Source organism: Chlamydotis macqueenii, chromosome 2 (genome assembly GCF_036417535.1).
Source record: "Chlamydotis macqueenii isolate bChlMac1 chromosome 2, bChlMac1.mat, whole genome shotgun sequence".
Classification (NCBI taxonomy): Eukaryota; Metazoa; Chordata; class Aves; order Otidiformes; family Otididae; genus Chlamydotis; species Chlamydotis macqueenii.
The window spans coordinates 46,540,835-46,557,197 of record NC_141557.1 but is presented as its reverse complement, the minus strand read 5'-3'; the positions used below and the strand labels follow the sequence as shown (position 1 = coordinate 46,557,197).

At 41.0% G+C, this 16,363-nt stretch overlaps 1 protein-coding gene across 1 annotated transcript; it reads left to right on the top strand.

Annotated features, from left to right (window-relative positions):
- Positions 1-8,956: 8,956 nt before the first annotated feature.
- On the top strand, positions 8,957-15,818 carry LOC104474380 (C-C chemokine receptor type 5). Its single transcript, XM_086741606.1, has 2 exons — positions 8,957-9,026; positions 13,035-15,818. Exon 2 carries the CDS (start codon positions 13,046-13,048, stop codon positions 14,114-14,116), a length of 1,071 nt encoding a protein of 356 aa, XP_086597732.1. The 5' UTR covers positions 8,957-9,026; positions 13,035-13,045; the 3' UTR covers positions 14,117-15,818.
- The last annotated feature ends 545 nt before the right edge of the window (positions 15,819-16,363 follow it).

The window sequence follows — 16,363 nt, the reverse complement described above, 5'->3', positions numbered from 1 at the left end:
GGAAGATTACCTGTCTGACTGTAGAAGGAGAGTGGAAATGCCAGCCTCTTAATTTAGGTGTCAGATGTCTTAATCTAGGTGGTGCAAATACTCTTCCCCCCCTAGCATTAGAACATCAAGGCTTCTATTAGTTGTTACCTTTTAGCCTATCAGCTATTATAATCTGGCCACTACACTGTGAGGTTAATAGCCACAGATAGAATAAAGGAAAGACCAAAAACTATACTCACAGTAAACTTTCTTGCTTGGAAATAATATTTTTCCTTTCTTTTGTACTTTTTTACTGCCCTGAAATGAAAGCACTTTTTAAATATTAAAGCATAAATTAGTTCAGGTGATACAAATCCTGCTGTAACTGTGATATTTCCACTGCTGTGTTTTATTTGGAACTCCTTTCTTGTTGGAATTACGTTTCTTCCTGTTTTCATATTAATGCAGTGAAATTAATAAAATCTATGTCTGAAAAACTATGTATACCCTATAGCCCATGCTCTCCTCCTAAGCAAAAGGGCATCAGCTCTTCTGTCAGAATGGAGGCTGCAAGAAGATGCAACTATGGACTTAAACACTCACAATACTGCACGCCAGCAAAGCAAACCAAACCAAACAAGCAGAAAACTCTCTGCCCAGTCCAGAAGCTACTTCAGCTGTCATGGCTTTTATCCACCCGCAAGCTTGAGAAGAGTGCATTATAATAGCTTCGGGAAAAGTCTAGGGCCACAGATCTTAGATGGGTGAAATCTGACAGGTAGGAGAAACAGGGATGTGTATCAGGGAAAGGGAGGAATAAAGGAGAGCAATAAAAAATGGCACTGTATTAATATTGGGATAAAGACCGGATTCTCCATTGACTTTCTGCAGCTAATTTCAGATCTCCTTGCTCGGCACAGACTGACCCCAGCAAAATGATGTGCCCGCTCTCCTAAGTTTTATATGTAAGGAACTTTAAGCATTCAAAGATCAATATGGAAATGCTTCTGCTTCACCATGTCATTCTTCCTCTTTTACTGTTCCAGTTCCTTTTTCCAGCCTACGATCCACACCTCCTCCTCTCCCCCCGCACGTTTTCATCTGTCCACAATGGGATAAGCTAAATTCTATAACCACTGCCTTAGTTTTCTGATGTGCATTTTCTCATTTTCTATTTTGTGCTGGCAGGAGAACAAATAAACTAAACCTAAAGATTAGCTTATTGTTATGTTGTGCGCCCAGGCAGGATAACCCTTGATCCTTCATTGTAGCTTTGCACTGAGACAAGCAAGGCTCTAGACAGTTTTGTAGCAGATTCTGAGTCTTGATCCATCAGATGTGGCTGCAGCATGGTGTAGCTACAGGCCAGGTAGCTCCAAATTAGGCTAGCAGGACTTCAAGCAGTCTGGTCACAGTGGGATGGAGCTACCCATGAGGAAGGTTTAACAAGATCCCTAGTCCTTGTGAAAGAGAACACAAGTCACCTCGGTAGAGATGGGGGGGAAATTTTACAGAAGGGATACAAATATTTCATAATTTAAGCTCTGCAGGGAAAAGTATTGAGATGAAGCTATAGGTTGTATGTAAGACGTAGAGAAGCAGGTAGATATACAGAAACTGTGTGATGAACTAAAGGTATGTGTGTTGGTTTTGTTTAGTGAGGGGGGGCTATGGTGGCAGCTTCTGTAAGAAGCTGCTAGAAGTTTCACCTTTGCCCAGTGGACTTGGCTGGGCCTTGGGCAGTTCCACTGCTGGCCAGGGCTGAGACAGTTGGTTGCAGAATGTTCCCTGGCAACACCTCTGCAATAACGTATTTAAGAAGGGGAAAAACAAAAAAAAAAGAAGAAGAGGAGATATGAGATATGAAGAAGCTGAAGCGGGGGCAGAGAGGGGGAGGCGCGAGCCTTGTGGGCCTCCCGCTTGGCAGCCGACTGGGCCCAACTCGGCCTGGCCCGGCTGCAAGAAGTGGAGAGGAGATGAGATGGATGATGTGAAGAGATTCTGAGAGGCGTCTGCCACCCTGTTGTGAAGAATTTCTTGTGAGAGGAACAGCTGCAGATGCCAAGGTCAGTGAAGAAGGAGGGGGAGGAGTAATGCAGCTCCTGGCCAAGACTCCCCTGCAGCCTGTGGTGATGACCATGGTGGAGCAGGTCGTCCCCCTGCAGTCCATGGAGGTCCATGGAGGAGCAGAGATCCACCTGCACCTGTGGAGGACCCCAAGCCGGGGCGGGTGGATGCCTAGAGAGGCTGTGGCCCATGGACTGCCCATGCTGGGGCAGCTGTTCTGGAGGGACTGCACCTTGTGGAAGAAACGACCCATGCGTGAGCAGTTTGTGAAGGACTGTGGCCTGTGGGAGGGACCCCACGATGGAGCAGGGGAGGAGTTCTTCCCTGGAGGAGGAAGGAGCGGTGTAAAGCAACAAGTGATGAACTGACTGTAACCCTCATTCCCCATTCCCTCCTGTGCCATTCGGGGGGGAAAGGACATAGAGGTAATGTTAAGCCCAGGAAGTGGGAGGGGTCGGGTGAAGTTACTTTGTTCTCTTCCACATTATCCTGCTTTGGTTTTAACAATAAATAAATAGTTTTCCCCAAGTCAAGTCTTGTTTTGCCCATAACGGTAACTTTAAGGATCTCTCCCGGTCCTTATCTCAAATCTTGAGCCTTTTTTTCTTATATTATCTCTCCCTGTTACCTCGGAGGGTGGGAGAAGTGGGCGAGAGACTGTTGAGTTTGGTCCCGAGTGGGGCTAAACTATGACAATATGTTAAGAAAATGGCAAGGCACACCAGAATTGTAATTACAGCAGAGAAGAAGCTAACACGAGGAAGAACCACTGCAGTGTTTGGGAAGCACCTGAGCTGCTCTGCTGAAATATTGAGGAAATAAAAGCAAGCGTTTGAGAGTGTGTACAAGTAGCATCAGAACACCAAAAAGATTCATGACAGGAGCTCTGTGAACACTACAAGTAAATTGTTGCTTTACCAGAAATGTTCAACAGCTGAGTGGAAACGGTTACAAGTTTAACATTTTGGGCACTGAACTTCTGAAGAGATAATGCGTTGACTGGGCTTTTAGCATGCTTATGAAAAGAATGCCTAGGTGCCATGGACAAATATCTGTGCATAGCTCTGAAATCAATCAAAGAGTTTAGTTTTAGAACAGGACAGGATGGAGTCTGACTTTCCTGTTAGGAGATGCTACTGCCATGTGTTCAGAAGCATGTGGGGAGGAATGCCCCACATAGCAAAAGATAACTCTGCTGACTGTCAGGCAGACTTCCTAAGGGGCAAAAGGAAGTGTAGCAAAAGTGCATATATGGTATTGGTGAGTGCTGAGCAGCACTCACAACCAACCACCAGATCTATAATCACTGCCACTGGTTTGTCTGTGATAAGTATATAAAACCGACAAACACAGAAATAGTGAAGCTTCTGGTAACCAGTGCATGGGGATGTTCCTGTCATAAGACTTTCTTTGTTAAGTCAGCTGTGACCTTATGTGTACATATTTCAGACAAGATAAAGGTAAATGGAGCATAAAGGAAGAGGAGTAGATGAAAATGGACAAATAGGGAAAAATAGTGGCAGAAAAATGAGTTACTTTATAGGCTTTAGCAGAGGCTAATAAAGTAATAGCCAGAGGAACAGGAAGATGGGAGATAAATACTTTAAGCAGAACGTTAGAAGATTTAGGTGAGTAAGAGAGACTTTCAGTTATGAAGCTCCAAAATAAATATCACTCCTTCCAGTGAAAATTATAACAGGGATAAATACAAAGAACATAAAGACAAATTTACATGGCATCTTGTTCCAGTTAACAAAAAACAAAGAAATGAATTGCCAGGAGAATGACATGATGCTGATCAGGTTAAAAGCACAACAGGTAGATACTGCTCATTTTGAAGTTCAATTTTGCTGCTGTTTTCAATCACTGATACCTACTGGCCTTCTCCTAGTGGCTACTGTGGTTACTGTGGCTTTAGAAGCATTACACCTTGGTATAGTAATAAAGAAAAATTAAGCTAGCAGAGGAAACAAAAACAAACCAGTAAATTCTGGCACATTTAGAATATCAATAGCAATCAGGCCAAAAGAAAGAAGGCTGTTTGTCTAGAAATAAGAGGTGAAGGCATTGCTTTGTACCCATATTCTGGCAACATGTGCCTATTAGGAGCTGTACTTCATTCAGAAAATGAGAAGGTAGGGAAAAGAATTGTTATGTAAGTTCATATACCTGTCAAGTAGATTTTTAATTTCTGTGACAATGAGAGCAATCTCAGTTTGAGTTTAAGTCTGAAGTGACTGATGCTGGGAAGGTGGGGCCACAGCACTGAACTGGAGGAGACCAGTGCTATCAGATACGCAGGCCAATGTGCAAAACTGCACAAACCCTCAAGTGACGATCAACTTTGCAGAACTGTCTACAAGTGCCAGTAGGATGCTCACCATATGATACTAACAACAGAACCTATCCTGATACCAGACTTTTTGAATGGAATGGAAATCAAATGGATGGATGCGAAGGAGGCATTCGGATGTAACTTGCGGGGATGCTATCATGAGGTATGGACAATTACAGACTACATCTAATCTTTGGCACCCAAAAGTACTTTCTGGCTCCTGGGTCCTGGCATATACCTTGTCCTTGTACAGGCTGTCCAGCCTTGCTGTGACTTGGTTTTCACTGGGAAGAAATTTGGTGTATGATTTTCCTAGCCTGTCTTATCAAAGGTCCAGAATTTACATGGACCCTGAGGAGTATTTCCAATTCATTTTTGAGATAGTCCCAAATAGCACCTCTAGACCTAGAATTTATGTACTATAAATGTACCTGAAAACAGTAAAGTGTGAGAATTAAAGATCTGTGTAAAAATGAGATAGTGAGAGCTGAAAATTTGTGAAATGCATAGCTGTGGTCCAAAAGTAAAATCTAAATAAATCTAAAATATAAAACAGGGCAGTATACATCACAAGCCTGGATAAAAATGGTAGAAGGAAGCAAAACTCTCTTCCTCCTTGCTGCATGGGGAAACACAGCTAGTTCAGTAAAAGCAGCTTGGGGAAAGCCAAAACAAATATAATACTATGACAATGGAATTAATATGTCCTGCAATAGATAATTATGTACGTGCAAGATTTACAAGAGAGAAACAAATAGAAAACAGAATAATAATAGGGGAAAAAAAAAACCCTTGATCTTACTGCCGGTAAACAACCATATGAAGTAGTGTTAATGCTTGTTTCTTCCAGAGATTGTTTATTGTAACTCAGCTTCCTCATACCTGTGAAATGTGTAAAATATTATTATTTTTTTTAATTAGTCTCCATGACAGAAATCTTAGGGTGTGGTACATAACGGTTTTCCCCCTCATTTTCCTGGAAAAAAATATACCTCACGGATGTAAGATTGGGTGTGATTGTATGGTGGCAGCAAAAGATTAGTTACAGGAACTTAAGAGCCTGAAAGAAAAGGCTGATAAGAAAATAACCCCTAAGCAACAAAGTAGTTTTAGCTGTATGTCTTTATTCAGCCTCTTCAAAGCAAAGACATTTAACCATTACTAATTAAAGAAAGCATATGCTAATACTAACCTAATGTGGACATGGATTTTGTGAATATACCAAGTAACAAAATGAAATAAAGTTAGGAGAATCAAACGGAAAAAGAAATGTACCCCGTCTCTGTTCACATGTCTTCATTCGACCTCTTCTCCAGATGAAAAGGATGATCTGCTTTGCTGTAGTTATAGACTTTAATAAGAGTGTTGTGCACTATCATATTGTGTATCTCTAAAAACATATCTGCCATTCTGCCCTAGGCCTTTTTTTTTTCCAGTCTTTCTTCTTCAGGTGGTGCAAGTTTGTAATACATTGAATGGAAACTGTTAGTTGCATTTTCAAATTTCTCTACCCATAATTCTGCTCGATGACACTTGTATCTCACACTGGTATGTGAGCATGTGGTATTGTCCTAGTAGACATTTCAGTACTGGTGTAGACTTCACGTAAATGATGATATCGCCTTGTAGGAGTGTCATGTCACTTAGATACTGGATACTTCAGTGTGATGGCCTGATTCCTATGAAGATGAATCATATAATCAGCCACTAGATAGAAGAGATTGATGAATGCAGTTTGACTTGACAGTGTACATGGCTGCATATTTGCTGAGTACATCAACTTGAGCCCCACAGGTAAGGAAGAAACCCACTGTCGTTCCAGGAATGTCTTTATGGAAAGAATGAGAATCACGCCACTAAACATCACTCCTACTCATCTCTGAAAGTAAAACCATAATAGGTAAAATTCCAAGCTATGTCAACCCACTGTATTATTCTTTTTATTATTGAGCAATAGCTTAAATTTCTTGGCAAAATTATGAGGCTCACCTGTTTACCTGTAAAGATTCTTAAAATCTGCTGTCGCTCATGGCAAGTGGCAGTGCACTTTTTCAAAGAGATGCTGGGCAAGGGATTGAGAAAAGCTGACTTATAACAACGGATGTGCTACTGCATTGTCCATACCTCAGAGTTGACACACACACTAGATGGAGGCAATGTGAAGGCAGCAGGGATGAGGAGGTGATGCAGCAGCAAGACAGCCAGTCCCAGGCTAGTATGATGGAGCTTCAGACTGGATGGGCGTTTGAGTTCTCCAGGGGCCCATCGAGAGTGACGAGGGGAGTAGGAGAGCAGAGAGGGGGACAAAAGAAAGATCTTGTCCTAACAGCATTGATGAACAACACACCACAAGCATCCCAGTGCCCAGCAAACAGCATGAGGGATCCAAACTCACCTACAGCCACATGCAAGACCTGCTCAAATCTGAGTTCCCAGCAGCTATTGCAGAGCTAATTGAACATTATCATGTAGGTGCTGACAATAAAGTCACAGTCCAGGTGCGTGCTGCAGAGTGTGTCCCTGTATTTGGGCTGCCAAGTGTCATAGCTACTCACACTCTCTCTGAGGATTTTCTCGACCACCTGCGAGACAGCCAATGAGAAGAACAAAACCATTCCCCCCAGTCAGCTGCTATAACCACGAGTGGCAGAGGCCCTCTGTTGGCATACAATACCCTCTGCGATCTTGCGGTGCTATCAGGAAATGAAACACCCAGCCACCCTTGCTGATCAGACTGAGCTATGAGAATGAAAAGCTATAAGCAACAAAATCAAACAGATTAATAAGGCCAATGAATCTGTGGGAACAAGGGACTGCTTCTGAAGACCAGCCTACCATGGGTCTTAGTTTTAAGTTGTTGATGTTAGTACAAACGTTTGAGACCAGTTTTGTGAGACTATATTTCAGAATCAAAAGCTTGATGAAAAACAGGGAAGTCCAACAACAGGTTTGAGATTGTTTCTCCTGTTCATACAGTATGAGACTATGAAAGGTTGTAGAGTCTTCAGTAGGTTCAGTAACATATAATAAACAATGAACAAAGAAGCAGGCTTCAGAAAGAAATCCTTAAAATGTCTGTTAATTTAAATTTGTAGACTGTTTAGGAATCATACATTGAAAAAAAAATTTATACAATACCTTGTTTGAGAATTATAAGAATTCATTATAAAAGTGCAGCTTTTTTTTTGGCAGTAAACTTTGGCAGCAATTAGGAGCTTGATTTAGGTCTAGTGGAAAAATTTTTAGAAGCAGCTCTTTCCACTGACTGTATAGGGTGTCTAATATAGTTCACCAAGTAAGGTAGTGTGAACATACCCTTAGGGTACCCTATGGCGGCCATTAATTTTGACACTAAGACTCCAGCCCTTAGAGAGCTCATTGGAACAGCTGATTAGGAAAGGAAGAGAAAAATCTATTGATCCCATAGAACAAAGGCCTTGATTAGCCCCTCATGCAAAGAGGCGTTGACAGGGAAAACAAGCTGAGCTTTTCTCTTTCTACTGTCTCCACACAGATCTGAGATGCAACTCAGGAGCTGTGATTTCCTTGACTTTCATTAAGGAATGGTAGCATCTAGACCAAGATACCTCCATTGGGCTTTTGCCATTCTAAAATCTTTTTAGGATACTAAGGACTGAGTGCAGGAAAGACATCCCCTTAGTACCTTCACTAGTCTGATAGGATGAGATACTCCAGAACTCTCCAAAGAGATGTCAAGGGGAGGCAAGGGGTTACACTTTATTAGGTATCTACTCAGGGTTTCTCTCTCAGGGGTTCTCAGACATCTGATAAGACACCATCTCTTTCTTGCTTTCTCCGTACCTTTCAAACCTCCTGTGTGGTTTCTTTGATGTCTAAGAAGGATCTAAAAAGCTGCTCACAGTGCAACTTCAGTTTAATTCTACAAGTCACAGGAATCAACCACACTGAACTAAGTTGCTAAGAAATCAGATTGTATCAGGGTTTCTGAAGCTTATTCCAAAAAGTAAGTAACTGTGTTGCTTTAAAAGAAACACAGACTCACTACATAGACAAAGTCATAGTCCTATGAGAGGGATTAAAATGAAAAAAACACAGTCCAAAAGACCAGGTTAGAGAAAAATAAAATCAATGAAATCTAAAATACAAGGACTGCAACTTTGAGCAAGTCAACAGAAAGTGAAGGTAATTCAGAATAAAAGTATAGGCTTTATTCAAAAGCTCTACTTTTTGTTTAGGGACAAAAATCATAGAAGAAATTTAATGACTGAGAAATGTAAAAGGATGAAGCTCATGTAAACTGTTCTTGATTCAATGCGGTTAGTTAAATGAAAAAGAGAAAACAATGATATAAAAACCTTTTTCTAAAACTGCAGCTGTGGGTTGTGAAACCTTAAGTTCAGCTCCTAGGAGGACCCTCTACAATTTCGACATCTCTGCACATCTCTCAGAGTTAGGAAAGTAACATCTGATGAACCATTTTTAGAAAAAAGAGAACTGCTCCTTGATTTTTTCTTAAATGAAAACAAATTTGTTTGCTAGAAGTTTTCAAACTGATACATCCTTCTTCATGCAGGAAGAGGTGGTTTTGACCTTCTTCTTGTGACTGACAGAACAGTTTAGAGTCACTCTTGATGTAATAATCCAAGCCATCACTTGCACCATAAGATATATGGTAAGTCATCTTTGCTTCTTTTTTTTTTTTCTTTTAACATTTAGTAGTTGCTTAGGTAGGCTAATGTTTGAGGTGAAAAATACTTGTGGAATCTTGCCAGCTTATTTATCTTTAATAATTACCCTGGGGAAATGCATAGGATATGTTAAATGGAATACACTGTTTTTAAAGGACAGAACCACTAGAAGATTTGAGCAGAGTATTCAGATAAGCAAAGAAATAAATCTCTAGAGATTAATCTCAGTAAGAAACATAATGGAGTACGCCTCTTACTTTTTCTGTGAAGATGATATATAATAATGTAAATCTGGATTTTAAAACTGTTACTGCGAAGACAAACCAGCTTGTTTGGGTGAAGAGTACTTATTCTTCTCACAGGATGACTACAGAAAATCTGATGTTGTATTTTAAACACTCTGTCTCATGGAACCTGTTTACACGCAGCATAGCTTAGCCTTTTACCTCTATTTACTACAGCTTTTTAACAGTTACCATTTTATAGCACCGTGCAAATGAACTGAAACTCACTTTAATAAAAAGCAGAGAGCTCTGACCTGAAAATCAGCATGAAACAGTGACGTGAGTTTGCTCAGCTTTTCCATGGAGAGATTTTCTCTTGAAGTCTGCATGACTGCTAGTCTCAACCAGAGCAATAGAATATGTATAGCAGATTGTAGATTTCTAGAAATATTGCATTTATCTAAACTATATTCAAAATAATAGGGACTTTTTTTTTTAATATCCTTTCTTCAGAGATCTTCCAGGTTTTTTTTTTTTTTGCCAATGATCAGGAAACATAAGCCCAGACAGATATCTCTAGCCCAGGTCAACTAATCCAGTGAAGCATTCTAGCCAGTGGCCAAGACTGTTTCCTACAACAGTGAGATTATAGGATAAAGCACAGAACCACTTACAATTCCTTTTTCTGGTTTCTAAATTAGTATCTGAAGTTTCCATTGTCAGCATGTGCTGGATACTATACACAATTCAGGAAGTATTTTTGCAGAGAGGGGCTTCTGAAGCAAAAGCTAGGCTAGAGGAATGGGACTCAGTTAGCAAAAGGAACTGCTCTGCTCAGAGGGGAGATGACAACTTAAGCATGCAAAAAGGGTTGAAAGGAAGAAGATAAGATGTGTTTGTCACTCCAAGAAGGCAGAGGAAAAGGAGGGAAAGCACTGAGATCGCAGTTAGCAGAGAGGAGGAGCTCTCGTGAAAAGAATTACCACAATAATATTGAGGCAGTATTTTGCAATAATATTTGCATGAATACTATCAATCACATACTCATAAAATCCCACTCTGGGTTTATGACCCAGGTGCTTTTTATACCCATGTTTACGCATGAGCATCACGCAGGTACAAAATGATCGAGAGAGGTGCTGGGTCTGGCACTGTGTGGCAGCCAGTCCCTCATCCCATAATCCCAATATACGGCATGGCTGACACATTGGAAATGGGGATATTTAGCTATATGGAGTAGCAGGGACTTGTACTGTTAGGGCATGCAACATAGATCTAGCAGATCTAGCTGAAGGGAATATTAAATATTTGCACAGTGCCCAAGTCTTGTCATGTTTTGAAATAAATAAGTTAATGTTTTGGACTAAAGAGTGTTTTATAAAGGTGGCTTTTTTTTTTTCCTAAAAGATTTGCTGCAAGTACTAAAGAAATACAAACCATTATATAATTTAAAATCAATTTACTTACTTACTGTCAATACACCTGAGCCACAGCCACTTCCTTTACCAACAAAAACATTATCTCAGTATTGTAATGACTATGTAGTTAGTATGGCTGTGGAAAAAAACTGTTTCACAGAGATTGCTAGAGCTTCCCAAAAGCCTGTCTTTGAGGAGTTTGAAAGCACTTATTTTATCCCCAAGAAATCTAGGCAAACCTGAGACCCAAACTGTTAAAACTTGCCAATTTTCTCACATTCCTTGTTCTCTAGAAAAAAACTTCCTGTATACTCAACATGCCAAAGTAATGGCTCAAGAGGGATGTTCTCATCCATGATATTGCTAGGAGCAGAGTTAACAACCAGACACGGGAAGAACTCAGTGAACGGACAGGAAAAAGGTTTGCAAAAGTAGCACCTCTTTTTTGTTTACAAGGTGCAGATTCTGCTCCAAAAAAGCTTCCTCCTTTTTGAGCAGATTCATATCTGCATCGTGCTGCATAAAAATCTCCACTGGGAGCTGGCAGCTCAGGAGAGATTCAGATCCTCATTTGTAAGGTGACAGGAAAGTAGTCAAAGACCCAGCAACCAGTCGCCTCCCAAAGACCTCAGCTTAGGTTTACCTAAATTAACCACTTTGACACAAATTAAGATAAGGACATCAGCATTTTGAGTGATCTGTGCTTACAGCAGAAAGTAGTCCTTTCAGCTAAACAGTTTTGTCTAGGGAGACACAAAAAACCCTTCAGGGATTTCACAGGCTGTAAATCAGAACGGACCACTACGAGCTTCCACCAAAAAGCAGACCAGAGGCCTGCCCCTGTGTCACTCCAGCCACAAGTGGAGTTTCTTCAGAACTCAAGCACAGAGAAAATGAGGTGGTGGTTTTGAGCATGTGGTCTCTGCAAGACGTCTGCAATCACACAGACTAGACCTTGCCATTGAAAAAAGTGATGGTGAAGCTGCAAGCAGGAAAGGAGCAAACACCAGTCAGGGATCACAGAGCAAGTTGGGGTGAATGCAGTACCTGAAGTCTTCTGTGTCGGGAGCAGTCTGTTGCCTTTGTCAAGAGAACAGGCATCAAATTGCCAGGAAAACACAATTTCAACACCATCAATCTGCTATGATCAGCCACCAATCTGCCATGAAGTGCCTGACAAAAGCAGTCACGATGACAGAGGAAGAAAGAGTAGCCCTTTTATGAGACAGCAAATATCTCTGTTTGAGTGGCTACCAAATGCATTGATTTCACTTCTACAACTAAGTGACCAGGAAGCACATTTGGTCTCTTCACAAAATACTCTTCCCGGCTTCTCATGGGACACATAGGAATTCTTTCATCTTCTCCAGAGGTCTGTGAGAAGACAGATCTCCTACACTTCTCAGAGACCAAATCACACAAAGCTATGCTTCTGCATCCGGCTCACAATCCTACCAGGGAGCTGAGAAAAGGGGAGGGTCTGGCGACAGGAAGGGTTGACATCAAAGTCACAAGGCTTTACCTGCTCCCACTATAACAGAACTTGCCTGCGGGCTTTCACAGCTCTGCTGCACACTCACCTCCCAGGCTGTGACTCCTTCTTGCAAGGGAAGCCTGGTGCCCTAGTAGTACCCAAACCAAAACTGGAAGAACAGAAAGTTTGAGAGCATGTCCACCAGGCGGGTATGTTTAGTATATGCAAAGGTCATTTCTACACTTCAGTGACCTGATTCCCACAGGCATCAAAGCTCCCAGGAAGGCACAAACAACCTGAACAAGTACCAGTCAGTTTCTCCTACCCATGTCACAGCGCCTTTCCAGACACCAGTTTACGCCTTGCCAGTGCCTGGTCCTCCCTGGGTGAGGGCTGCAGTACAGGCTGGCACAATGAGAATGTAGCCAGGTGCCAAGGACAAGCACAGCTACGTGCTGTGTGCCAGTCGCTGTGCCTTCTTGTTGCTGACCTGCTGGCTCGCTGTGCCCCTTTGGTAAGCCACTGGGGAGCACAACAGCCCTGAACTACCCACTGCTCACATTGAATTCATCATTCGGCTGCTTCTGCTTGGGTCAAGCAACTGGCAGGCTCTGCTGAGGAGGAACAATGTACCAGACAGCGTACCTGTAGGAAACGACACGCAGCACACCTCCAACATGCAGCAACATGACTTCACAGGTATAGAGATTGGTTTCCTGGGAGCTCTGCAATTTAATTTCTTCTGCACATTGACATAGTAATGCTCATGTGCTCAACAGCAAAAAGCATTCCAGATCAAGACATCAGCATGTTTCATCCCCCTCACGGCCAAGCTTGGCGTTTCCTCTAGTTTAACATCCTTTTCTTCCTTTCCAGACCTACACACCATGGAAAATCATACCATGGACTCAGCTGACCTGCTGTTGACAACAGAATTTGACTACGGTGATTCAGCACCATGCATGGGAACTGAGGAAAAGCATTTTGCAGCAACATTTTTGCCACCGCTGTATTCTTTGGTGGTGATATTTGGCCTCACAGGAAACATGCTCGTTGTCCTTATCCTGGTAAAATACAAGAGATTGAAGAGTATGACCGACATCTACCTGCTCAACTTGGCAATTTCTGATTTGCTGTTTATATTTTCTCTCCCTTTTTGGGCTTATTACGCTGTTCACGAATGGATTTTTGGGGAGGCACTGTGTAGAATTCTCTCAGGTGCCTACCTCCTTGGCTTCTACAGCGGGATCTTTTTCATAATCCTCTTGACCCTAGACAGGTATTTGGCCATAGTGCATGCAGTGTTTGCTTTAAAAGCTAGGACAGTTACGTATGGCATCCTCACCAGCACTGTCACTTGGGCTGTTGCTCTTTTTGCTTCTGTTCCTGGGATAGTATTTCACAAAACTCAAAAGGAAAACTCACATTATACTTGTAGTGCTCATTATCCATCAGAGCAGAGAAATTTATGGAAGCAATTCCTGACCTTAAAAATGAACATCCTGGGACTTGTTATTCCTATGTTAATTATGATCTGCAGCTACACACAAATTATAAAGACATTACTGCAATGTAGGAATGAGAAGAAACATAAAGCAGTGAGACTTATTTTCATTATCATGATTGTCTACTTTTTTTTCTGGGCACCATACAACATTTGCATTCTCTTACGTGATTTTCAAGGTACATTTTTCATCACTACTTGTGAAAGCAGTGGTCAACTGCACAAAGCAACCCAAGTGACAGAAACAATCTCAATGATCCACTGTTGTATCAACCCTGTAATTTATGCCTTCGCTGGAGAAAAATTTAGGAAGTATCTTCACAGCTTTTTCCAAAAGCACATTGCATTCCACTTCTCTAAATACTGTCCTGTTTTCTATGTTGACACAGCTGAACGGGCTAGCTCCACCTACACACAATCTACTGGAGAACAAGAAGTTTCTGTTGCACTGTAAAGCTGTGTCTAGCAAAAATGTAGAATTGACTTTTGTGAAATCAAGTCTGTGATGAAAGCCTGCAGAATCAGTCCTGGATATTGAACTCTGTAAAAGATCACAGAATACAGACTTACCAAAGCTTGTATTTACTCATACATTTGGGTGTTTGTATATAAATGAAAAGGATGTTATCAAATTAGCTACCTAGATATACTAATGTGGGATTCTGTGGGGTAAAAAAAAGTGGTCTTTTTTTTTTTTTGTGAATGTAAAGCAGAGTTTTGTACTATATGGCTCAAAACCACACAAAGGCTGAGGGCCTAAGCTAGCGGGCTCATAAAGTGATTTTTTTAAAGTGAACAAGAGGATAGAAATTGACACTGGTTCTTTGGAAACACCTCTTGACTGTACCTAACACAAGCTATCTCACTCATTTAAACTCAGTGTCAGTCACATCTTTTACTAGCCTCGTTGTGTATCTCTGCTGAATAATGCTAAACTACTGATGTCTGTGATACAGAATCTTCACAAGTGGTATGGGAAAGCCTCATACATTTAGAAGAGACTCTGTTATTTCCAGGTATATTTTCCTTTGCATATGGCTGAGTACTAACCTCTTGGATCTTTCTCATAATAGTTTTAACTGCTAGGCATTGATACCTAAGTGACTCAAGAGCTTGATATTTCAGAAGGCTCTCTTTAATCAACTGCTGTTTTATATGCAATTCGTATTAAAAAGCTATAATAGTGACCTATCATCGATCAGAAAATCAACATGTTTACAACATTTAAAAAAAAAATTACTGCACATGGAGCTTTAACTAGGTTAGATCAAATGTGGACAATGAGTAAACAGGGTGCTATCTTTTTAGTGCAGTGATTTTGCTTGTCATTTTTCCAGCCTACTTAAGAGAAAAACTTTAAAATACAAAATTAATGCAGTCGTAATGGCTGCAAACCCACAACAGCACTAGAGGTGTGAAAATGATTTCTGAACAAGTTGACCTAGATGTTTTTAGAGATAAGTATATGCTACAGACATTAAAGTTATCAAAACATATGAACAGGTAAAAATATTCACTGTTCTACAGAGTCAAGGGCATATAGCATCTCTCTTTTTTTTTTTTTTTTTAAAGCAGGTATAATTTAGGGGCTATGACAACATGTTTTTTTCTGCCATTTAGGAGTTTTACAGAGAGCAAAAGCTTGCAGAACTACTAAGACTGATGGTCAAATATGATTGAGCGTCCCCTTAAAGCAAAGCACTTGAACACAGAGAAAAGATGAAATACATATGGGGATATTCAGGTGCTTAAGATGATACCATAATCATGCTATTAACTGATTTAGGCTGAGTGGCCCTTTCTAGCATTTCTTATATTTCCCCTAAGACATACAGTTTTGGATAGCTCTGGAGACAGGAAATTAAAAGTGAACATTTTGATTGCTGTTCTTATCCAGCAGGGCAATTTCTGTTTCCCAGCTCCTCTAGAGAGCCTTTTAAAGAACATTTTCAAAGAAGCAAATGTTTCAAACAACCCCAAAAAGATTTTACATTGCCAAGTGCTTATGAAAGCAGGGAGCGAAATAGGGAAATCTTTGCTTATCAAACCACTTGTTTTAAGTTATTCAGTTTTGTCGTATTAAGCACCACTGCTGGATTACATCCACATGGGAAGTATAACAGAAGTGTACTACACCTTCTAACCTACAAGATTTTCAGTTGCATACTCTTTTTTAAGACCCTGTGCATCAGTTACTTTCTGGACTTTGTATATGCTTTTAAAATGGGTAACTGTCAGTATAAGTGTGGGATATTTGGAAAACAATGGACACGTAGTGAACAATCCAGACACAATGGGACTGTTTCAGAGGCCTCTGCAGGCAGTAGGCCCTCCATGTAGTAGATGGGAATATGAGCAAGTGTATCAATGTACGCGAATGTAGCGAAGTGAGCTATGCGGATGGGAATATGGGCGAATGTATCGAAGTGAACAGGACCTGAGCACAATGGACAAAGCGAGTATACATGCTGAGAAGCAACGGTACAATAGACGAAGTAAGAAATACGTGACAATATCCAGTATACATCTTTAACCAATCAAATTATGACTTTAGGAGTACGGACAGCACATACTAACCAATCAATGAATGACTTGGTATGTCTATATAATCTGAGCTATCTAGGCAATAAAGTGGCATTTGCTTGATCATGTTGGTCGTCAGCAGTGTCCGTTACTTCCGCATCAACAGGTGGTGCCCGAA

What these genes read in the sequence shown, in the direction of transcription:
- LOC104474380 (XM_086741606.1), top strand. Translation starts at nt 13,046, where the DNA reads ATGGAAAATCATACCATGGACTCAGCTGACCTGCTGTTGACAACAGAA.